Source organism: Pelophylax lessonae (genome assembly GCF_965119305.1).
Source record: "Pelophylax lessonae genome assembly, chromosome: 5".
NCBI classification, from domain to species: Eukaryota; Metazoa; Chordata; class Amphibia; order Anura; family Ranidae; genus Pelophylax; species Pelophylax lessonae.
The window spans coordinates 427,609,985-427,636,170 of NC_138772.1; the positions used below are offsets into that span (position 1 = coordinate 427,609,985).

The following is a 26,186-nucleotide window of genomic DNA, read 5'->3' on the forward strand; positions in this document are numbered from 1 at the left end:
TGGGGAAAAGACATCAATTTTTTTAGGGTACAGCGTCGCACGACCGCACAATTGTCAGTTAAAGCAGCGCAGTGCCTTATCGCAAAAAATGGCTTGGTCATTAGGGGGTAAACCCTTCTGGGGCTGAAGTGGTTAAATACTGCATTTGCTAATGACAGGAAAAATTATCATGCTGACAGCTGACATTACACACTCTGTAATTTAAAATAATACATGAATACAAATAGAATTAGTTTATTATGGATGTCAAAAGTTAACTCCAGGTATGATCCTTATTGAATGTTTACAATAGTCCAGCTTGAACCAATGTATGTATGCAAAGTGCTGTGCTTAACGGATTCCCTGTTTCACACACTGACCACAGGGGAGGGGCACCTTATATTCATGCTGCCACCATTCACAGAAATTTTTCAGTGAATACAATCTGTGATTGGATGAAGTAGAAAGGAGGGGTGTTGATGGTGCTATGACTTTCCAGACTCAGACTATATTATATCTAAGACAAAATTATATCTACTGTATATCTATGTATCTAAATTCATGTGTCCCTCAATGGACAAGAAATGTGAAAACCTTTTCTTGGAGTCTATTGTGAGAAACAGGTCCCACCCCTCAGTGTTTCTCTTCATTCTCATGGTTTTGCTGAGGTACACCGGGTGGAAGTATGGGTGCTGGCATAACATTTTTCTGTTTGCCAAAGTTCATTCTTCCTGTAGCTGACTGTGTAACTCAACTGTATCTACATTTCCGTGTCCCTCAATGGACCCTAAGGAAATAATTTATCCGTAAGTACAAAAATCCTAAATATTATACTAAAATAATTTTCTTTGAGTCCATTGAGGGACACGGGTCGCACCCCTCCCTGTTTATGATGCAGATCCGGGTACTGCTTTTGCTACATAACTGAGGCATACTAGTAGTTTTACTTGATAGTATCCAGTCCTCCTGTAGGAGGCAGTACACCACAAAGGTTAAAAGCTTCCTGTGACCCAGTTGACTCAAAAAAAAAGTTTACAGGTAAAAATATCCTATTATTTTCTAATTCATTGTAAATCAGTAATGGCCCTGAAACCTAAAAGCTGTAATCCAGTATTCCCTTTTTGTGTAGGTTATTAAGCCACAGGGCATTGAGTACACTGTATAATACGAATACTATTCCTGTTCTATACTTTGTAGAAGGCTGGTTTTCAGTAACCCCAGAGAAGATTGCAGAGCACATCGCACAGCGGGTTCGCCAGTGCATTAGCAATGCTGTTGTAGTTGACGCTTTCTGTGGCGTGGGTGGAAATGCCATCCAGTTTGCTTTGGCAGGCATGAGAGGTAAGCCTTAATTAGAGTTTAAAACATACTATTTTAACATTGTACAGTTTATTTAATGCTGCTCTTCAACCTAAGATGAACAAAGCTATGTGGATGAACCAGCCAGTCCAGTTCAGGAGCTAACAGCTAATATGAACAATTGGGAATGTGCTTTCAATATAAGCTGAAAGGGCTCAATTACAGTTAGTTTTTTTTTTTTTTTTTTTTAACATGCATTTATTACCAGGCATCTGAAATTTTTTGGTCAACTTTAGCTACCAGCATTGTTTTATTTTTTAGAATTCAACCTAGTTTTAGTTAGATGCTATCCAGCATTGTCATAGCCATTGGATTCCTGCTGTCATTTTTCTTTGGTTCCTAATGTCAGGTCTATCGCAACCCAGGAAAGTATAGCAGTACTTGCATCTCTAGCTGCAGCTGACCTTGAAAAATGAAATTAAATGCTAAACATTCAGAAACCTAGCCAAAGCAGCTCTCTAAACAGCAGGATAAAACAGTTTACATAACATACATTTATAAAAGTCCTTAGTGCGAGCATAGGAGACCAAAAAGACATTGGTGTATAAGGAGGCATGCAGAAGTAGCTTCCTTGCTTCCATGGTAGTTTTGAACAGGAAAACCAGAGAAATGACAATGATGCACAAAATACATATGTTGTAATACATTAATGTGAGAGATTAGTTTAAACAGTACTTTTAGGATTGTCATCCTTTAACCAATTCTACCCCCCCCCCCCATTCCAAAAAGTCTTCTACATACAGTCAGGTCCATAAATATTGGGACATCAACATCATTCTAATCTTTTTGGCTCTATACACCACCACAATGGATTTGAAATGAAACAAACAAGATGTGCTTTAACTGCAGACTTTCAGCTTTAATTTGAGGGTATTTACATCCAAATCAGGTGAAAGGTGTAGGAATTACAACAGTTTGTATATGTGCCTCCCACTTTTTAAGGGACCAAAAGTAATGGGACAATTGGCTGCTCAGCTGTTCCATGGCCAGGGGTGTGTTATTTCCTCATTATCCCATTTACATGGAGCAGATAAAAGGTCCAGAGTTCATTTCAAGTGTGCTATTTGCATTTGGAATATGTTGCTGTCAACTCTCAATATGAGATCCAAAGAGCTGTCACTATCAGTGAATCAAGCCATCATTAGGCTGAAAAAACAAAACAAACCCATCAGAGAGATAGCAAAAACATTAGGTGTGGCCAAATCATCTGTTTGGAACATCCTTAAAAAGAAAGAACGCACTGGTGAGCTCAGCAACACCAAAAGACTCGGAAGACCCCGGAAAACAACTGTGGTGGATGACCGAATAATTTTTTCCCTGGTGAAGAAAACACCCTTCACAATAGTTGGCCAGATCAAGAACACTCTCCAGGAGGTAGGTGTATGTGTGTCAAAGTCAGCAATCCACAGAAGACTTCACCAGAGTGAATACAGAGGGTTCACCACAAGATGTAAACCATTGGTGAGCCTCAAAAACAGGAAGGCCAGATTAGAGTTTGCCAAACAATATCTAAAAAAGCCTTCACAGTTCTGGAACAACATCCTATGGACAGATGAGACCAAGATCAACTTGTACCAGAGTGATGGGAAGAAAAGAGTATGGAGCAGGAAAGGAACTGCTCATGATCCAAAGCATACCACCTCATCAGTGAAGCATGGTGGTGGTAGTGTCATGGCGTGGGCATGTATGGCTGCCAATGGAACTGGTTCTTTTGTATTTATTGATGATGTGACTACTGAAAAAAGCAGCAGGATGAATTCTGAAGTGTTTCGGGCAATATTATCTGCTCATATTCAGCCAAATGCTTCAGAACTCATTGGACGGCGCTTCACAGTGCAGATGGACAATGACCCGAAGCATACTGCAAAAGCAACCAAAGAGATTTTTAAGGGAAAGAAGTGGAATGTTATGCAATGGCCAAGTCAATCGCCTTACCTGAATCCGATTGAGCATGCATTTCACTTGCTGAAGACAAAACTGAAGGGAAAATGCCCCAAGAACAAGCAGGAACTGAAGACAGTTGCAGTAGAGGCCTGGCAGAGCATCACCAGGGATGAAACCCAGCGTCTGGTGATGTCTATGCGTTCCAGACTTCAGGCTGTAATTGACTGCAAAGGATTTGCAACCAAGTATTAAAAAGTGAAAATTTGATTTATGATTGTTAATCTGTCCCATTACTTTTGGTCCCTTAAAAAGTGCGAGGCACATATACAAACTGTTGTAATTCCTACACTGTTCACCTGATTTGGATGTAAATACCCTCAACTTAAAGCTGAAAGTCTGCAGTTAAAGCACCTCTGGTTGTTTCATTTCAAATCCATTGTGGTGGTGTATAGAGCCAAAAATATTAGAATTGTGTCGATGTCCCAATATTTATGGACCTGACTGTATCTGTCCTCACTCCTGCCATATCTTAACTGCTGTGGTCTCCTGGTAGGTAATCTTCTGCATATGCACAAAAAAATCTGTGCCCATACCTGTGGAGGGGCCTTACCTCAGAGGTCTCCAAACTTTCTAAACAAAGGGCTAGTTTACTGCCCGGGAGGCCGGGCAGTGGCCAGTTGGAGTAAACCATGCCCCATTTTTGGTATTAAGGGGATAAATAGTGCCCTATCGTTGGTGTCAGTGGGAGGAATAAAGGCTCATCGTTAGCGTCAGTGGCAGGAGTTAAGCTCCATTGTTGGTGCCAGGGGCAAGAATAATGTGCCTCAAGGGCTGGATAAAGACAAGCAAAGGTCCACAGTTTGGAGACAGCAGCCTTAAACCATTGGGACACATTTAGACCATTTATCGTAATGGCGATTTTCCGAGCACCTAGAACAGCAATTCAAACAAGAGAAAATTGCAGCTTTAGAGGGCTAGTAAACCACTGTCCAGAGTGCTGTAAAAAGCAAAAAGACTTCCAAATAGGACAGTTTTTAATGATAACCTGATGTACAAGTGTTTTGATTGTGGACAACATTTAGTGATAATTGGCATATTACGATTGTCATTCTTGTTAACTTTTACTTAGTAATGTCATCATGTTGCTCAATCCTATGCCATGGCTCAGTCTGTGGATTACTTTTGATATCTTTTTTCCATTCTTGAAAGTAACATCAAAATATTGTAAATTAGGAACTATTCATCACTGGAGGGTGTAATGTTTGGGGACAGGGAGATTTTTGTACCTAGCCATTCAAAGAGGGTTATTTTGGTTACCAGGTGTAAAATAAGGGTTATTGAGTCCATTAATTCCGTCTAACGCCAAACTAAGATAATGTGTGCAAGTTTTCAGGAATATTTTTGCTGAAAAATTAATTGTAGGATGGGTGGAGTTAACATGCCCCAATGTTTTTTCCCAGGCAGTGCAGATAGATTGGGATATGTTTTGAGTGTTTTTCCTATTTCTGAATACAGAAAGCTTTAGTTTTGCAATTTTTTCATGTAAACCTGTCATCATAAAAAAGCTCAACTAGGAATGTAAATGTAATGTACGCACACGTGTCGGCAGACGTGCCACATATTATGCATACACATATGGATTCAGCTAGATTGCTCCTTGCTTTTCTGTATTGGTGAGCCAATTGGGTTGCCTTACTGCCCATCAGGGAGAAAGAAGGCCAAATCTACATCTTCTGAATGAGAATATCTGCCTATATGGGTAGTCACCTCTAGGTGGCAGCACTCCATTTACATTACCAGTTTAGTAGCTATAGAGGTTTATTTCATGTCTTTTCATTCCATTTTAAAATATCTCCTGGAGGATTTAAAAGGATACATGCTCCAAATATAAGTCATTTTTATTTTTGGTTGCACTGGTTTGAAAAAGTGGTAAGTTTGCAAAATTTCCATATCTCATTACATATAGACAGAAAATGCACACAATTTTACATTATAAGGCACCTGTGTGCATAAGAGACCTTTTTTAGAGAATGTTAAGAATAGCCGGATTATAACACTTACAAGTAGGAGCAGACATGCACATTTATTTTAGAACAACTGTACTAATTTAGCCTGTGCTTGTAAATGGTACACTTCTGTTCATATGCAGCTATTATGCTGTTTACATTACCTCTATAACATTCTTTTGTCTTTTCTCTAGTTATTGCTGTAGATATTGACCCTGTAAAATTGGATCTAGCTTACAACAATGCCCAGGTGTATGGAGTAGAAGATCAGATCGAGTTCATCCGTGCAGATTACATGTGTGTTGCTGCTGACTTAAAGGCAGATGCTGTTTTCCTCAGCCCGCCGTGGGGAGGTCCAGACTATGTCAGCGCTGATATTTTTGACATCAAGACCATGATGAATCTTGATGGATATCCTTTACATAATGTCTTTATGTAATGTAAACTATCTGTTATATTCTTTATATAGATACATATACTTTCATTCTTCATAACCACTGTGTTACTGTAGATACCCTCATCTATTACCAAATAAGGCCTTCTTTTTTTTCTTTTAGAGCAGCCTTCTTTTTTTTCTTTTAGAGCAGCCTTCTTTTTTTTCTTTTAGAGTTTTTCGCTTCAATCAAAACAATCACATTAATTTTAAGAATGTACAAACGTAAAAAAATAAATAAATAAAGGCAGGGTTTACTAAGACATATTTAACCAGTTCCCACCCGGTCTGTAAACAAATAATGGCTAGGCGGCATATACCTCGTTTCGGGTGGAGACGTACTCCCAGAACACACCTCACGCGTGCCACACGAATGACAGTGGATGACTGATCAGTGTACTGGTCGTTGGTTCCATGTGATTGCTGTGACCAATCACAGCAGATCACATGACAACTGTACACAATGAATGGCTTTGATTCATGCCATTATGTACAATTGTGTTGATCTCTGTGATTGGTCACAGTGATCACATGGTGCAGACAGGGCCGATCACAGCAAATCTGTACCATGTTATTGTGTAAAAAGTGATAAATCAGCGCAAGCTATAAATAAATTTAACGTGCAATACAGCAGCCAAAATTTAAATAAATAATATAAAGGTACAGCGCTTGTTAAAAAATCAGTGAATAATTCACTAAATACAGTGCACACATAAAATAAATCCATGTGCTAAGTGCCAAAGCAGGTGCAATTAATTAACATAAGGTGCAATATATCAATAATAAAGTGTCACTGTGCTACATACAATCAAGTAAATATAAAAATGTATAATGATATTAATAAAATCAATAATAAAGTGACAAAGTGCTTATGATCAACCATATAAATGATTCAAAGCAAAAAGTGCATATAAAGATAAAACGTCCCTCAAACATGGCCTCTTCCCTGGTGTAAACACGCAGTGATAAAATGCTTAACCAGTGCTTCCAAAGAAAGTGCTCTCGCCACCAACACCCAAAGAATGGCCTCTCACCTGGGGTTTTGACCTGTGTGTTACCACTAGGTCAAAAAAAGCAATTCCTCTCAGGGGTTAAGAGATATTCCTCCTCAAGCTCATACCCGGGCTCTATCCAATGGCTTGAATGTAACAGCTCAAACAATCACCAGCTCATTAGTGGCATACCGCCTGTATGGCATAGAAGGAAGAGAGAGGCAAGAACACATCTAATGCTCTCCGTTTTATAAAAAACTTTAATTGGGAATTAGCATAAATAAAACTCACATATTTCAGCACAGATAGCTGGGCGGGCTATGGGCGCTTATCTCATCCGGACTCACAACGGGCTGACGGCTTCCTGGTTGCCGTGGAAGTCTCCGCCCCCTATACGTGTTGCGTCACCGGTCAACACCGGTTGACCCCTACTGAAGAAGTCGAATCATTGTTGACCGGTGACGCAACACGTATAGGGGGCGGAGACTTCCACGGCAACCAGGAAGCCGTCATCCCGTTCCGAGTCTGGATGAGATAAGCGCCCATAGCCCGCACAGCTATCTGTGCTGAAATATGTGAGTTTTATTTATGCTAATTCCCAATTAAAGTTTTTTTTAAACTTTTATAAATGTTTTATTTATTTGATTGTATGTAGCACAGTGACACTTTATTATTGATATATTGCACCTTATGTTAATTAATTGCACCTGCTTTGGCACTTGGCACATGGATTTATTTTATATGTGTGCACGGTATTTAGTGAATTATTCACTGATTTTTTTAACAAGCACTGTACCTTTATATTATTTATTTGTACCATGTTATTAGCTGTGGCCAATCACAGCTAACCCCAATAGTAAACACTGAATGAATCACTTTCATGCAGTAAAAATGGTTGCTTATAACAGTGAAAATCACAGGTATGCAAATATGCAAAACCTGATTACTTTCCCAGAGTAGTACAATTTTACAATGGTAACACTGTATTGCTCTGGTCACAGGGTGTTAAAAGAAATGGTAAAAAGAAAAAGAAAAACAAAAGTAATTTAGGGCTCTTTCACACTTGTAGTCCGTCAAACGGACTCCGCTTTTCTCAGCGGGGGATCGATCCGCCAATCCCCCGCTGAGCAGGAGAATGACAGCTGTGTCTCCTCGCTGTGTGCGGAGACACAGCTGTCAGTTCCCCATGCATCTCTATGGGGGAAATCGGATGGGAACGGACCGTCGGTCCGTTCTCATCCGATCCGATCCACTGGACGGATGGAAAATAGGGTTTCCATCCGTCCAGATTTGACGGATCTGATCGGGTTGGATGTCAGCGGACATGTCTCCGCTGACATCCGATGCCCCATAGGAATGCATGGGGGGACCGTTCAGATTCGCCAAAAAAAAACGAACAGGCAGATTTGAACGGTCCGCCTGTGTGAAAGGGGCCTAAAAGGTCATTCATTTTTTTTTTTTTTTTACATACTGTCACTGGTCGGTGTCTCTGACCACCGCCACACCAGTTGTATGATGACACTGATGATGTGATCAATTTTAAGATAAACAGTCAAAGCCAAAATGTTGGCACCCCTGCATTTCTGTCAGATAATGCACCACTTTGCCTGGAAAATTGTTGCAATTAGAAATGTTTAGGCATTCTCGTGTTTATTTCTTTCATGTGTATTGGTATGGCACAAAAAAGTGGAGAAACAAAAAGTCAAATCTGACTATTCCACACAAAACTCCAAAAATGGACTGGACAAAATTGACACCTTCTCAAAATTGTAAGAAATAATTGCATTCCAAGCTTGTGATGCTCCTATAATTTGTAATTAAACTCATCTGTATCATTTAAAACATGCTGACAATATAGGAATCACACCGGCAACCAGTTAAAATAGTGAATAATTGACCTTTCTGTTGTGTGTCTGAGTGCCATACAGAGCATGAAGAAGAGAAAAAGCAGCAAAGAATTGTCAGAGAATTTGAGAAAAAAAATTGTATAGACAATCTCAAAGTTACAAGTCCTGTTGTTCTGCGCAAAGTGGACTGTTCCTGTGTCCACTTTACGCAACATTGTCAAGACGTTTCCAGCCCATGGCACTGTAGCTAATCTCCCTGGAAATAATTTCCAGGGACAATTTGATCAGAGTTTGTCAAAACTTACCCCGGGGAAGCCAAAATCCTTTTGGAAAAATGTGCTGTGGACAAATGAAAAAAAATTACAGCTTTTTGGTAAAGCCCATCATTCTACTGTTTTCAGAAAAAGAAACGAGGCCTTTAAATAAAAGAATATCGTCCCTACAGTCAAACATGGTGGAGGTTCACTGATGTTTTGGGGTTGCTTTGCTGCTTCAGACACTGAATGTCTTGACTGTGCATGAAATCTGAAGACTACCAAAGAATTCTGGGGTGCAATGTATGGCCCAGTGTCAGAAAGTTGGATCTCTGTCAGAGGTCATGGGTCTTACAACAGGACCATGACCCAAAGCACACATCAAAAAGCACTCAGAAATGGTTTAAGATAAAGCACTGGAGAATACTGAACTGGCCAGCAATGAGTGCAGATCTAAATCCCATAGAGCACCTGTAAAGAGATCTCAAAACAGCAGTTGGGAAAAGAAACCCTTCCAATCTGAAAGACCTGGAGCAGTTGGCGAAAGTAGAGTGGTCCAAAATTCCAGTAGAGAGGTGTAAGAAACTCATTATTGGTTACAGGAAGCAATTGATTTAAATTATTTTTTCCAAGGGGTGTGCTACCAAATATTAAATACAGGGGGCCAATAATTTTGTCCAGTCAGTTTTTGGAGTTTTGCGTGGAATGTGTCAGGTTTGCATTCAGACCAAAGTTGCACAGGACCCTTTTTTTGGTCCGCACCAGAATTTGATCACATGGGTGTTCACACCTATGCAATCCGATTCCTGTCCGAATTGACAGTTCGCACTGCGATATGCAAACTAATCTGGGGTGTCATTAACTTTGTTTTGACACTCGCAGTAGTTCACATATGGCAGTGTGAACTGCCTGCGAGTCAGGTGCGATGCGGGAACCCACAGTACATTCGCAGGGTTCCCGCATCGCACCAATGTCAACCGGCACTAAAGCACAGTCATGTGATAGACTGACGAGCACTTATGTTTTAGGCCCTACCGACTGGTCTTACTTTCCTTAACACTTCTGATACCTTTGAAGTTTTCCAGCTTTCCCAGAAGATCACAAAAAACATTATCTATTTTATTCCACGTAACACTGATGTTGAGCAGGTAAGCTCTGTTTACAATTATGAAATATTGCGTGAAAGACTGTATATCCATTTATGCCTTTTCAGAACACAACTGGGGGTATTGTATGTATATTGCATATATGCATTTTTGTTTTTGATTGAATGTATAGTACAGTGGATATAAAAAGTGTACACACCCCTGGTAAAATGTCAGGTTTCTGTGATGTAAAAAAAATGAGACAAAGATAAATCATTTCAGAACTTTTTCCACCTTTAATGTGACCTATAAACTGTACAACTCAGTTGAACAACAAACTGAAATCTTTTAGATGGAGGGAAATAAAAAGAAAAAAAAAAAACTAAAATTATATGGTTGCACACCCGTCAACTAATACTTTGCTGAAGCACCTCTTGATTTTTTTACATCACTCAGTCTTTCAATGAGTCTATCAGCATGACACATCTTGACTTGGCAACATTTGCCCACTCTTTGCAAAAACACTCAAAATCTGTAAGATTGCAAGGGCATCTCCTGTGCACAGCCCTCTTCAAATCACCCCACAGATTTTCAATCAGATTTAGGTTTGGGCTCTGGCTGGGCCATTCCAAAACTTTATTCTTTTGGTAAAGCCATTCCTTTGTTGATTTGGATGTATGCTTTGGGTCATTGTCCTGCCGAAAGATGAAGTTCCTCTTCATGTTCAGCTTTCTAGCAGAAGCCTGAAGGTTTTGTGCCAATATTGACTGGTACAGGCGGTCCCCGGGTTACAAACAAGATAGGGACTGTAGGTTTGTTCTTAAGTCAAAATTGTTTGTAAGTCGGAACAGGTAAATTTTTTAAGTGTAGCTCCAGCCAAAATAATAATTATGTTTTTTGGATAGCATAGGGAAGGGTTAACACCCCTACAACATTTTTGTTGCTGTCTGTATTCCTGTTCAGAAGATTTCACCTCACTTTCTGTCCCTATGACAACTGGATTTTGAAAATTTTGGATGGTTGTGGAAACAAGGTTTAGTGATAAAGCTCCAGTGGAGACACCTTTTTCCCATGAGAACTCTTACAGGAGTGAATTTCCCTTCCTAGGGGTAGATTTCTCCTCAATTCCTGTTGTCTCCCTCCGTTTGTAAGTAGGAGTCATTTGTAAGTCGGATGTTTGTAACCCGGGAACTGCCTGTATTGGGAACTGTTCATAATTCACTCTTCTTTGACTAAGGCCCCTATTTCAGCTGAAGACAAACAGTCCCAAAGCATGATGCTGCCACCACTATGCTATCCTGTAGGTGTGGTGTTCTTCTTCTGGTGATATGCAGTGTTGTTTTTGCACCCAACATACTGTATCTTTTGGAATTATGGCTAAAAAGTTCAACCTTGATTTCATCAGAACACATTTTCCCACATGCTTTTGGGAGAATTCAGATGTGTTTTTGCAAAATGTAGCTGGAATTTAGAATTTCTTTTGTACTGATACCTTTTAACGAGATCCATCAGGTGCTTTAGAAGCTCTCTGCGGACCATGGCTTTTGCTGTAGGATGCAACTAATAAAATGTCAGGAAAGACCTACTAGAACAGCTGAACTTTATTTGGGGTTAATCGGAGGCATTTTAATGATGTACTGACTCCTATTTAACATGAGTTTGAATGTGATTGCTTAATTCTAAACACAGCTACATCCCCAGTTATAGAGTGTGTGCAAACTTATGCAACCACATTATTTTAAGTTTTTTATTTTTACTCCCCCCCCCCCCCCCCCCAAAAGATTTCCGTTTGTTTTTCAATCGAGTTGTACAGTTTATAGGTCACATATAGCCCCCGTTCACATACAAGCAACGCTACTTCGCACCGCAACCTCCGAGGTCGCGGTGCGAGCAGCGCGCCGCGACCTCGGAGCGGCCGCCACGGACTTCATAAATTTGAAGTCTATGGCGGTCGCCTCCAGGTCACCCCAAAGAATCTCCGGACCTTTTTTCTAAGTCGGAGCGACTTGTGTCGCTCCTATTAGAACGGGTCCGCAGCTTCCCTATGGGAGGCGACCTGTGAGGCGACCAGGTCGCCTCACAGGTCGCCTTTGCGTGAACGGGGAATAAAGGTTGAAACATTTCTGAAATGATTTATCCTTGTCTCATTTTTTGACTCAGACTTTTAAAATCCACTGTATATTTGACTATGTGAAAGCATCCTCCATTGAGAGTCAGGTGTACTTGGCATCATAAAATACAGCTGTTCGTATGGTGAAGCCATAGTGTTATACTGTTTCTAAATACTTAAAAAAAAACGTGTTTATACTGAAGTATTCTAAAACCCTGTCAAGCCGCCTAGCAAATGGGAAGCCTAAAGTGTATATAAACCCAAAAAATTATTTTTATGTTTGACAACTGTATTAGGTTTTCCTAAGCAAATTGTTCTTCATCTAGTCCATTAACAACCAGTTCCAGTCTGGGCCAATTTTGACATTCCTCTCCTTCATGTAAAAATCCACATTTTTTTTTTTTACTTGGAACCCCCAAACATTATATACTTTCTTTGAGCAGAGGCCCTGGAGAATAAAATGGTGGGTGTTGTATATTTTTATGTCACACGATATTTGCACAGTTTTGCAAACATACACTAAAAGCACAATACACCTTAGGGGGGAACCCTTGGGGGAATCAAAAATGGAGAAAGATCTGGGAGTCTTGGTTGATGATAGATTAAGCAATAGCATGCAATGTCAAGCGGCAGCTGCCAAAGCCAGCAGAATATTAGCATGCATAAAGAAAGGGATGTATTACAGAGATAAGACTATAATCCTTCCACTCTATAAAACTCTGCTCCGACCGCATCTGGAGTATTCTGTCCAGTTCTGGTCGCCAGTCCTCAGGAGGGATGTGTTGGAGCTGGGGAGAGTCCAGAGAAGGGCAACTAAACTGATTAGGGTATTGGAGGACCTTAATTATGAAGAGCGTCTGCAATCGCTTGATTTATTCTCCCTGGAGAAGAGACGCCTGAGGGGGGACATGATAGCAATTTATAAATATCTCAATGGGGATCTAAGATTAGAAAAAAAGCTATTCAGTCGAAGGGAATGCATGAGGACTCGAGGGCATAAATTGCAATTAGAGGAGAAACGTTTTAACCTCAGGCAACGTGGGGGGTTCTTTACTGTTAGGGCTACAAGATTGTGGAATTCTCTACCACAAGAGGTGGTTTCTGTGGGAAGTATGGCGGCTTTCAAAAGACTCTTAGACGTACATCTCAAGGATCAGAACATTCAGGGCTATGTGAGATGATTACAGCCACACACACCTACACAGGTTGAACTGGATGGACTATTTTCTTTATTCAACCTCACCTACTATGTAACTATGTATGTAACTTTCATTAATTTTAATGCACAAAAACACAATGTAATACCCAATTGTTTGGTAAAATTTAAAAGATGATGTCACGCCCAGTAATTAGATACCGAACATGTCACACTTTAACCACTTAAGGACCGCCCACCGTACATATACTGCGGCAGGGCGGCCCTTAAGCACAAAATCATGTATATGTACATGAATTTACTTTAAGGCTCTAGGGGGCGCGCGCGGTCTGTGATTAGACACCGCCGGCCTCCCACGATTGTCAAGGAGACTGACAGAACAGCCACCTGCCTATTTAAACAAGGCAGAGGGCTGTTGTGTCAGACAGGAAGGGAGAGATTTTGTGTTCTAGTAATCAGCAACACTCTCTCTTACTGCAGTCAGTCAATTCGCCCCACAGTTAGAGAACATTCCTTAGGAGCACACTTAAACCCTTGAAGTTGTTAAAGTTGCGTATACCCCTGGAATGGCACCAAACTAAAGTACCAAAATATCTCTGTAGACGATGTTTTAAAAGACTTTACAGGTTAATAGTTTGGAGTTAAACAGGAGATTTGGTGCTAGAATTATTGCTCTTGCTCATGTTTGCAGTGATACTTCACGTGTGCTGTGATCACCGTTTGCATGCAGGACCTATGTTGATGAACAACATCCCTTGGGATTAGACCCCAGATCTCTCCTCTGGCCTTCAAAGCATCTGATCAAACCAAGATCGGTTTAATCAGATGCTTTCACAAGCCGGTAACTGCTTGTTTACATGAGGCCGAAACCGGAAGTGGCAAAATCCTCGTCACTTCTGTTTTCTGACGTCACTCAGTAGGAAGAACAACATCTGTTCCACTCACTGTGTGCCATGAAGCGGATGACATCAGTCGCATCCTTACCGGGCTCTCCTCTCCGATCAGGGAGTTATGGTGGCAATGGGGTAGGGTGGTGGTTTGCACCCTTTTCGCCACCTGTAAAAGTGATCCAGTGCTTGGATCACTTTTGCATTGTAGGGAATCGTTTGTTGAAAACAAAACATACTGGGATCATGTTTGTAGCCTCAACCATGATCCTGATATAACTACTTCAACCTTAGGCCATTTATAAATAGCCTAAGGAGAGGAAGTGGTTAAGGGACACAGGAAGTCTTACACCTTTGGGTTATATTTCTGCCTATAGGAGCATTGGACACTGGCAAACAAAAGCTGTAGGGCAGCTGAGGGTATAAATCCCCTTACTACCAGCATGCCTCAGATTTTTGCTAGTGTTAAAGGTGGATAAGCCTCTTTTCTTCAGCTCTGCTGTTATAAAGATCAGTCGGTTATTTTACTAGCACTTTTTTAATCAATTAAGACTGCTGGATGTTTCCCCTCGAATATGCAGTAATCCAGACCGGCCAAACACCTGACCGCCCAGCATCCAGACCCTGCAGGGTGAGCCTGGAAGTGACCTTTGCGCACTAAGTTTTATGTAGAACACTGTGCAGATTGTGTTCTGGTTTAATTAGCTGCGGAGCGTTTTTCCAGGTCCTAAGCCACTGGCACTGCTTCTACACTTGTCCTGTCTCTAAAGACAGACTTGGGAAATAAACTGGGTGAGCCAAGCACTAGGTCTTTAGGTGTTGACATTTGTTTACTGCTAGCTTTTCTGCAGAGAGGGTTAATGCTATAGGACAGAGGGTCCCAGGGTCATCTGCTGGGTGAAATGTCATACATGAGCGCATACGTATAGCACCGTGGAAGCATCTTCTTGCTGTCCACCTACAGTGACTTTGGTCACCTCCAGCCATCCAACCCCAATCCACTAAGCCTCACCTGCTACTAGCTGTTTGAGTTTCGTGAGTAAAACAACATGTCTGACTCCAGATGTGAAGGGTATTGTCTTGCTGTACGGGGTTCCCACAGCTCACTTACTGCTAATGGGTTGGGGGCTGCTGTCACTGTACCTACTGAAGGTGATTAACATCTGCAGCCCAGAGTCATGCTGTTCTCTGCTACTTTAGTCTCTTCCCTCTGGCTTTGTCGGGTGTGGCTCAGTCCTCTGGCTTTTTGGCTGAGGTTTTTTACCACCATCATGCAGGATTTTATGATCCAAACTACCAACTTTTTTGCTGAAAGCATGTTGTTCTCCCGTGATCTCTCCAGCAGGTGCTGGATCTGATGTATCAGTGGCCCTTAGCAGTTTTTGATCTGTAGAGACTAATTTTGAGCCGCTGAGATCCTTGACTGATGAACTTATCTTATTGATGCTGTGCTTACCTCTGAAACTATATCAGCCTGTAGCTTTTACCAGTGCTGTTTCAAGTCTTGGGTTGTTTAGGACTTCTAAAGGCAAAGACTTTCGCTTTTTGACCTGCTTTACCAACTCTTTCTCAATAGAGATTGAAAGCACTCAGTTAAGTTTTTTGCTTCCCCTAAGAACTGGCTTTGTATCTGTTTTTGTGTGGATCCAGCCATGTTTTTTAGGATGCATTTGCTTTTACCCTTTTTCTGCTGACCTATGGCATATGTTAACAGCTGGTAGAGGGGAATAGAGACCAGCGAATGTCCATTTGCTGATCTCCCCTACCTAATAACAACCTGGAAGTGAGGTATATTACAGCTTTTAGCTGTGGCTGGAAAGAAGTTAACAGAGGGCTATTTACAACAGGAAAGGGATTACTTCTTTCCTTTTGAGGCTCTCTCTACTAGACTGTGTGTGTCTCTTGGGCTTTTCATAATTGGGTAACTGTTTCCCAGATTTGTAAGGCTGCCGCCTGGTCTTCTGTTCACACATTTTCTAATTTCTACCAAGTGGACTTTTTCGGCCCCATCTGATGCCATCTTTAGGTATTTGTTCCTTCAAATGGCTCTTTAAATTGCAGTCCCCAGTTTCTGTTGGGCCTGGTAACAATGTCAGCTCCTCCGATTGTACTGTTTTTGGATGTTTGAGGGGTTAAAACTAGGACAAGTAAAAAAATAAGATTTCTCTATCGTCCATTGACAGACGCAGCTCTTATGCTTCTTATACCATAGGGTTATGCTGCCCCATATAAGAGTGGTACTAGGCAGGAAAAAATTCACTGACACGCCTACAGGGGCTGTCCTTCACGGCATAACCTCACACACACTCTGCCACAAGCCAGTTTCTTGCTGCCTAGTGAATGAGTAGGACCTAGGTTTCCTGCTGGGACTTCGGTCTGAGTTTTTTGGTCTTTTAAGAATTTTTCTGTTTATTTCTCTTTCCTCACTAACGCTAGCTAGTGTCAGGGGGATTCTGCTGGTGAAGTACAAGCGACAGCTGACTGAGGTTTCACACTGGATAATCTAGATCCTTACGGTCTCCCAGCCTGGCCAACGATCGTGAGCAGGTTATAGTCCCTTACTAGGCCCTCGCCACGACAGAGCCCCTGTGGACGGGGACGAGCCTGCGTGTGGATGTCTCGCCGGGACGCAATGACATGAGACGCCCTTGTACCCCTCGGGTCGCAGCGTACCCCCTCGGCTGACAGCACCCCCACTCAGGGAGGGAGGTGGTCTGTCCGAAGCTGAGCCCTCCCGGTCCATAGTATGGTGAGTAAACTGAGCCCCCCATGTCCCTAGTGGCCTCTAGGGGGGTATGTGGGCCTACTCCTGGGGATAATAGGACCCCGTTTTGCTAAAAGATCCCTCTGGCCTATCAGGATCCCGGCCCTGCCCTCCCTGCTCCCGCATGGGGGCGCTATATTAGGCCCCTTGCGCCCGAGGGGTGGGGGTATACAGCGGTACCTTATCCTGTGGGGTCTGTTTAGGTAAATCCCTGGTGTGGCCTTGTATCGGAGTCCTGACCGCATGGCATCGTTCGGCCGCCATCTTAGGTGTGGGCATCGGCTCCTTGTGTGTGAGGTGATGTGGCCATTTTCCCTGGGCTTACTATGCAGTTGTATTAGTGGCATTTTGTTGTAGCCTGGAGCTACACAGGCAGTTCGGCCTCTTGTGAATTGATGTTACTTCCTGTGACATCGCTTCCTGTGCTCAGTTCTCCATGCTGCAGACGTTGCTGGTTCCTCTGTGAGGTGATGCAGTATGGGGGTCTTTTCCGGGCTTTCCCTGCGCACTCTACCTGCCGCTGTTCAAAGGGTAACTCCGAGTACAGTGCGATCGGGCGGTGCGGACCAGGATTGCGAATTTAAAGGGGCAGTGCACTTTTTTTGTCCCATTGCAAAATGGAGTCTCAGGTGGTAAATTCTCCATCAGACCCCCTCAGTGCGATTGCCAGTACGTCTGGCTCGCAGTCCATAGTGTCTTTTTCTGCAGCATTGGAAAGTCTGGCATCACCGGTTGCTCTTGTCATGAAACATGTTACAAACAAAAAACGGCCATTGCCTTCTCTGTCTTCTGACTGAGAGACTGATATGGTCGCCAAGGACAACCCCCTCCCTGAGGGATTCCTGTCCTCGCATTCGGATGGCGAAGAGGACCTGTCCTCAGCCGCAGCGCAGGAATGCGCTATGGTGGATGCACTGATTTGTTCAGTAAGGGAAACTTTACAATTGACTGATGAGCCCACACAGTCAGGAACGCGGGTAGCTTTGGCTCTGGCATAGCCCAGAAATCGGGTCAGGTGTTTCCTTGTCCCGAGGAATTTCACGATATTGTGAATGAACAATGGCGGGGTGCCTGAGCGCTTTAAACGCGGTTATCCCTTTGCTCACTTGGTCTTGAACTGCTGGACTGTGCCACCTAGGGTGGACCACCCTGTTTCCAGAAATCTACTGTGGTACCCGTGGAAGATTCCCCGACCTTCAAGGATCCGGCGGACAGACGGGTGGAATCCCTTTAACCGCCACCTCCATGTTTTGGCGGGTTCGGTACAAAAAACGATCTTGGTGTCCTGGTTTCACAGACGGTATGGGTTAAAGTGCTTAGGGGTAACTTGAACGCTTGAACCATATGGCCCAGGCCCTGGTGTTTCTGTGTGATGCGTCCTTGGTCGCGGCCCCTCTGGTTGCCAGAGGGTTAACAGTAGGTATTGCCGTACGCCGCATTGTGTGATTTAATAGCTGGTCGGCTGCCCAGGCTTACAGAAAGCCTTAACAGATCCCCCCCTTTCTGGGTGAGCGATTTTTTTGGAGAGTCCTTGGATGAGTTGATAAAAAGCTTAACGGGGGGGGGGGGGGTAAGAGTACTCTTCTTCTCCTATTCTCCAAGTGAAAGCTGAAACGTTCAGGGCCTCTGGAGGGAGCAAAAAGGCTTGGTCGGGTAAGCCAAGAACCACTCAGTCTGGTTCGGCGGACAATTCCTCTTCTGCATGTAGGGGCGCCCTCATCCGTTTTCTGGGGTGGGGGGACGTCTGCGTTTCTTTCAAGAACCCTGGATGTCCTTGATCCGGGACAAATGGATTCACAAACCGATTAGTTCCGGGTACAAGTTTGAATTTCGGTCTCTGCCGGCAGACAGATTCTTTCCCTCAAATCTTTGTCTGTCTTCAGATCGCTTAAAGGATCTCAGGGAGGCAGTGCAGGACCTCCTTGCGCAAGAAGTGATTGTGTTGGGTCACTTGCAGGACTGATTTTTCAAGGTTTTTATTCCAACCTGTTCATGGTGCCCAGGAAAGAGGGCAAGGTGCATGATAATTTGGACCTCAAGTCTCTGAACCGCTTTGTGTGGGTGCAGTAGTTTCAGATGGAATCCATTCGGTCGGTAGTAGCGTCTTTAGATCAGGGGGATTTTTTATCCTCCTTCGACATTAAAGATGCGTATCTGCACATATATACGGGGGACCCCAGAGGTAATCTCCGTTTTGCGGTGGCGGAGGAGCACTTTCAGTTTGCGGCATTACCCTTTGGTCTCACCTCTGCTGACAGAGTCTTTACCAAGGTTTTGGCGCCGGTGTTTGCATTGCTTCACAAAATAGGGATTTCGATCCTAGGATATCTTAATGATCTCATGTTGAGAGCAAACTCTCACCCAGCCTTGTTGGGCGATCTGTCAATCAGGGTTCAGACCCTTCAAGAGTTCAGGTGGATAATCAAATAATCTGCACTGACCTTGTCGGTGCGACTGGATTACCTGGGACTAACTCTGGACTCCTCCGTGGTGAGGGTCTTTCTTCCCGGGGACAAACTTCAGAAGTTGCAGGAAGAGATCTGATTGCTGCTGGAAAGAGATCTCTTTTCCCTTCGAACATGCATGAGAGCCCTGAGTCTGATGGTGTCAACCTTCAAGCCGGTCCCATTCGCTCAGTTTCTATCCAGGCCTCTGCAAATGGAGATTCTTGTTAAGTGGCACAAGGATCTACAGTCCTTAGACTGGATGATAAGTTTTGAGCCGACTCACGAGGTCAACTCTCTGTTGGTGGCTTTAGTCGCCTGCCCTGAGTCAGGGCAAGTCTTTTCTACCACTGCTGTGGACGGTGGTCACCACGGATGCCAGCCTGTCATGCTGGGGCAGGGTGCTGGACGACCCCTGTGCCCAGGGAGTCTGGTCGACATAGGAGTCCCCTTTACCGATCGATGTTCTGGTACTCAGAGCAATTGAGATTTGTCTGATCTATGGACAAATTGACTGCTCGGTCTCCCGATTCGGATCCAATCAGACAATGCCAAGGCTGTGGCCTACCTCAATCATCAAAGTTGCACAAAGAGTGCCCGGGCGGCCCAGGAGGTGGCCGAGATTCTGACGTGTGTGGAAGAAGAGGTTTCGGCTCTCTCCGCAGTTCACATTCCGGGAGTGGAGAATTGGCAAGCGGATTACCTGAGTCATCAGGTTCTGGATCACGGGGCATGGCCCCTTCAGCCAGAGGTATTTTGTCTCCTGTGTGTCCGTTGGGGGACCCCAGAGGTCGACCTGTTTTCATCTCAGCTAAACAAAGAGGTGCAAAGGTTTGTGGCCAGAGTTCGTGATCCTCTGGCTGATGCCACAGACGCATTGGTAGCTCCTTGGAGCCAGTATCAGCTGATTTATGCCTTCCCTCCGATACAGCTTTTGTCGAGGTTTCTCCGCATGATGGCGGTGGAGAATGTTTAGTTGATTCTGGTGGCTCCAGACTGGCCTCGTTGGTCTTGGTACGCAGAGCTGATAAAGATGGTCGTCGTGCCTCCCTGGCGGTTGCCTTTGAGGGAGCACCTTCTGTCTCAGGGGCCGATCCTCCATGCTGCTTTACGGTTTCGGTTTTTAACGGCATGGCTGTTAGAGGCCAGGTGCTGAGAGATAGCGCTTTCTCTGTGTCTGTGCTTCATACCCTGCTGAGGGCTAGAACATCAAACTTCCGGAAAGATTTATCTTCCCATGTGGAAGATGTATATTTCATAGTGTGAATCGGCACCCCTGCCTTTTTTTTCGGTGGCTTGGGTCTTGGCTTTCTTGCAGAAAGGAGTTGAGCAATGGTTGGCCTTGGGTATGATCAAGGGCCAAGTGTCGGCTTTGGCGATGTACTTCCAAAGCCCGTTGGCTGCTAATACCTTGATTCGCACCTTTCTTCAAGGGGTGTGTCATATGGCTCTTCCGAGACGACCCCCCTTGCTTCCGTGGGATTTGACTTTGGTTTTGTCTATTCTTGAAAAGCCTCTTTTTGAGAATATAGAGACATATCTCTGCCTTTGTTATATCAGAAGGTTGCCTTTTGGTAGCTATTACTTCTGCTCGCAGTGGTTCTCCGACCTAATCTGTTTTTTCTTCCTGCGGTGGTGTCTGATTTCCATTTAAATTAAGACATTGTTTTGCCTAAGCATCCCAAAGAAATTGCCTTGCACTCTTTGGATGTGGTTTGGGCGATCAGGGTTTACCGATTGGCCACGGAGTCCTTTAGGAAATCTGAGTCTTTTTTTGTCCTTACTGAGGGATCTCGTAAGGTATGCTGCGGCTATAACCAGATGGATTAGGCAGACGGTTGTACAGGCTTATTCACTGAAGGGTCAGGTTCCTCCTTTCCCTGTGACAGCATGTCCTACCAGAGCGCTGAGTGCCTTTTGGGCTTTTCCTCATCGGGCCTCTGTTACTCAAGTGTGCAAGGTGGTGACTTGGTCGTTCCTGCATACTTTTACAAACTTCTACAAGGTAGATTTGTTGGCATCTTCGGATACATCCTTTGGCCGCAAAGTTTTGCAGGCTGCTGTTTAAAGAGACTTGTTTTTTTCTTTCAGGGGTTTACATTTGCTTTCTATGGGTAAGCTCCTGTGGTTCCTGGTTGAGCTTTGTTACCCAGTTGGCTATGTTTAGCCTTTGGAAAAACGTTACCTATTTTTTTTTTGGGTTGCGTTCTTCCCACTCCTAATGCCTACACTGCTTTGGGACGTCCCTATGGTGTAAGAAGCATAAGAGCTGCGTCTGTCAATGGAAAAACTCCAAGAAAAGGTTTGTACAGCGAATACAAAAAACTGGATTTTTGTAAGAACTTACCATAAAATCCTTTTCTCTGGAGTCCATTGACAGACGCAGCACACGCCCCTCTGTTATGGGGATGGTTTCTGTCTTCTTTTTCACTGCTTGCTATAAAACTGGCTTGTGGCAGTGTTTATGGGTTTCATGCCGTGAAGGACAAACCCTGTAGGCGTGTCAGTGAATTTTTTCCTTTTTTGACGTGACTGAACTAATGAACTGAACTGTGTGAAATACACTGCTAATGTATTACTTTAAAGGCCAGCTCTAACCATAACAAGTATTTCCTATTTGTGGGAGCTTGCTTAATCACATTTTATCTTCTATTATCATGACTGTTACCTGATAGATTAATAAGACAACAAAAAATGTGAATAGTCCATCTGCAGAACACGGACACATTTTTGTTGTCTCCTTGGTAGGAGGAGAAGCTACTACTGCTGGGAAGTTGTCTAGACTAGAATCTTCTAGAAATAGGAAAAGCTCCAACTGATACAAGATTTCAGTCCATCAGCGCACAACCATATCTGTAATATCCATTTGAGGTGCTCTGTGTCCTTGATTATGTAGTGGGGGTGTATGTTATGTGTTACTATGTAAGTGTTAGTGTTATTGCTTGGTATTATAACACAAAGGGGTTGATTTACAAAAACCAGAGAGTGCAAAATCTGGTGCAACTCTGCACAGAAATCAATCGGCTTCCAGGTTTTATTGTCAAAGCTTAATTGAACAAGCTGGAGTTAGAAGCTGATTGGTTACCATACACAGCTGCACCAGATTTTGCACTCCAGTTTTTTACAGTTTTAGTGAATCAACCCCAAAATTTCTGGTTTCTCTAGAAATGTTTAAAATGGGCAAAAACATCAGAACATGGGAAACTTAATGGACAGCGAATAAAGATGTTTGTGGGGCACCAAAACTGAGATAAACAGCCTAGTATAATATATTATGTTGTTGCTGAGCTCCGATTGGCAGAAAGTACTCCTACAAATAATTGATAAGCCTTAAAAAAATTGGTTGGTTTTCAAAAGTAATAAAGTTCGAGCTTATACCATGTTTTAAGACAAAACAAAGTTCAGAACATGGACTTTGCAATGTACTGTATTTGTTGGTAATGGAAACCTGTCAGGTAATTGTAATAACAATAGTGTGCTTGCCAGTATGCTTAATGAAATGGAACTCCAGCTAAATGTAAATAAAGATTTGTAACCTCTGCCAGGGTTTTAATGCTGTGTTCCTGTTAGGGAGATTCAATCTTACTGTTTGTGCGGATGATTGTTTCATTGAGAACAGAGAGTGTCGAGTAATCTAAATCTGCAGGCAAAGTATATACTTCGGTAGCTTATTTTTGTATTCACAATAAATACTAGGCTGTGCAGTTATTTTAGAGAAGTATTCTGTACATTTTTTCATAATTACAACGCAGAAGGTCAAAGAGTAAAGGTTTGTTCCAGTTTTGTATTTCCTGTTTTCTGGTGACCTGTAAAGCTGATAGAATATGTCATCATTGACTTGTATTGTGAAAGCTGGAGTGCTTGAAAAGTTCATGGTGTGGTCTAGAGGGTCAGCTGCTTTTTTTTTTTTACGCTAGTTCATAAAATGTTAGGAATTTGTGAATATAATCTTGAAGCTGTTGTTTAACCTTCCTATATTTTACTTTGTGGGAAAAGACAAGCAGCACTGGTCTGAAGTACTCTCTGTGCTCATCCACTAAATTGTGCTGATAAATAATGAAGTACATAAAGTAATTTCCAATTATATACAATATGTGCTGAACCAATTCACAATGATAAAAGTAATAATATATACTAATATATATTATTTATTATAATATATATATATATGTATATGTGTGTATATATATATATATATATATATATATATATATATATATATATATATATATATATATACACACACACACACAAAAAATCCAATTTTATAGTGCAGAAAAGTGCAAAAAAAATTGCATAATCCTTAAGTGTAAATAATATAAGTGCAGCCACATATGTGTGTCCTATAGCAATAAAAAAAATCAATAAAAATTCCATATGTGATCCAAAGGAAAAAAGTCCCAAGATAAAAAACTCCAAATTGGTGCTGACTCCTTAGAAGTGACTCGCATGCCACTAAGTGCAACACCCAGTGTGATCCTCCACCACTCACACTGAATTAAATCACCAACAGCTGGTAACATTCATAACCAGCAACTGTGCCTCTTAGTAATCCCTTGACAGGTTAATGGCGTCACAGTAATGGCTCCAGATGCAGTTCCTCCCAATGAACCCTGTCATACAGGTCCCAAATACACATAAGGGTAGCATAGAAGGAGTAAGGCTTCCATAGTGTAATAACGTTTTCAAATCTGGCAATATTAAAATGGTAAAACTCAGATATTCATAGTGTCTTGCCCAACACCAGGGAAACAACGCTTGTTGGTATGGCTGATCGTCTGCTGATTTAAGCCGTTAGTACGATCCTGGCGTGCGCAGTGACGTCAGCGTCCTTGCCCAGCCCTATGCGCTTCGTCATGTGATCGCCATTCGGTCTTCCGATAGGAGAGGATGTCGCTTAATGAAATGCGTAGGATGAGGCAAGGACGCTGACCTCCCCATGCTTGCCAGGATCGTACAAGCAAGAAAGTTATAGCGCCTACAAACTATAGTATATACTCTGGAATTTTTATTTTTTTTATACTACTAATGGCGGCAATCAACGACTTATAATGGGACTGTGATATTGCGGTGGACAATCTGATGCTAGGGGAGAACTGACCAACTGCCCCTGACATTACCAGTGACATTAATACAGTGATCGGTGCTAATACTGTACACTGTCAGTGCACTAATGATGCTGCTTGTCCGGATAAGTTATTGGAGTCAGGCTGCACATGCTCAGTTGGGTGTGTATTGCTAGAGAGAGTTTTTTGTTTTCTTGGGAGAGTGCATGTGATAAACACAGGACCAGTCAGCACTGTCCAGACAGCGGGTCAGGGGTCCTGCAGCCTCAAAGGACAGCCAGTGCAGTATGAAAACTCCTCCTACAAGCTTTAACCAGGCACTAATAGAAGTCCCAAGATTGCTATATACTGCTGATGAGAAAAGGTATTTAGCAGTTTATATTTACTAAAATTATTGCATTTCCATGTTCTGTGTACTGTGGGAGACCAGATACAGTATAGTGAATGCAGGGTCCTGGGTTTAGTAACACCTTAACATCTAGGGGCGATCAAGTGGTTAAATATGTGCTTAATTATGTGTAATTAATTACTAACTAATCTTTAAATTTCTCATCAAGATCCTCCCTTCATGCAGAGCTCTGTATTGTGAGATCAGGGCTGTGATTGCACGCTGCCGATCAGTAGGTCCCGGCCATGAATCATTGGCCGGGACTTGCTGACAGGCTCCTGCTGTGCACAAGCACAGCAGGAGTCGGGCGGGGGGGGGGGGGGGGCGCACATGTGCGTGCCCTATACACAGAACTAGGCATTGACATATGGGTACGTTACTTTGCCTACAGCGGCTGCTCCCCCGCATTGCGGGCGGTCCTCAAATGGTTAAATGAGAAGTGCGGGTTTTAAAAGAACAAAACAAACATTCATACTCACATATGTGGCTGCGACATTGATCTGATGCCGCAACTATACCCCATTGGCTCTATCGCTGAAAACTGAATGACCGCTGATCGCTCAGTTCCAGTTCCCACTGATAAGAGGGCAGAGACTGTCAGGCACCAGTTCTCTGCTCTGACAGCAGGCTTTAGCCCACTGTCGGCAGAATAGGTCAAAGGATTGCAGACATAATTGTACTCTTGTGACCCACATGGAAAAACTTTGATATTACTTCTTTATATGTGCATGTTGGGCACATGAAGAAGTTGTAGATGAAAGTGATTTTCTGTTGCACTGTTTCCTGGATCTAGAGATCGGTTGAACCAATTGTTCATTCTTAATATCCACATGCAGAGCATGATTGATTGGTTATCCATATTCCAGCAATCTTCACCTAAATCTAGTATGTATTTGGCAATCTGTACTTGTGGCCCCTTAAAGGAATTCAACCAAGTCTGGTGATTGTGTCATTTCCAAAAAAATAAGTTTTATTTCTGTTTTACAATCTTATTAAATATGAAAATGTTTACCAAGAGTCAAAAGCAGGTGATTAATCTCTTCAAAACAGCAGCTGCCTTTACCTAACCACCCACATTTGGGAGAGAATCGTATGGCTTGCAGAGGCAGACTGGGTTACACAGAGTAATAGCGTGCAACTGCAAGCTCATAGGCCCTGCAGTGCTGTATGGATAGAAAGCACAATTGTGTATATTTACAGGTACCCAGTATAACTTTTATTCTAAGCAGATAACTTATTTGTGTATCACCTGGGGCTAGTGAAGTGACTGATACACAGAGATTTAAACAAATCCCACTACATAGTTGTACCTGTTTATCTGCGGTATTCTCTTTTCTATATCAGTAACCTGCCAAATTTTTAAAGCTTGTCTGAGCAGTCAGAAAAAAAGGGATGAGAAGCTAAAGTTTGGGCCCTCCCCCCCCCCCCCCCCCCCACTCTCCTCTATGGGAGATCAGATAAAAACGGACCGTCACTTTTGATCCGATCCTCCCAGGCGGATTGAAAAAAGGGTTTCCATCCGTCTGGATTTC

General features: G+C 42.8%; 1 protein-coding gene across 2 annotated transcripts in view; it reads left to right on the forward strand.

The window, feature by feature from the left end:
• TGS1 (trimethylguanosine synthase 1) overlaps positions 1-26,186 on the forward strand; it is an 83,140-nt gene that overhangs the window by 48,099 nt on the left and 8,855 nt on the right. For both annotated transcript variants that reach the window (XM_082259142.1, XM_082259143.1), the window contains exons 12-14: positions 1,177-1,320; positions 5,423-5,639; positions 9,824-9,902. In XM_082259142.1, coding sequence (XP_082115268.1) covers positions 1,177-1,320; positions 5,423-5,639; positions 9,824-9,902 — 440 coding nt within the window. The remainder of the gene's footprint in view (positions 1-1,176; positions 1,321-5,422; positions 5,640-9,823; positions 9,903-26,186) is intronic.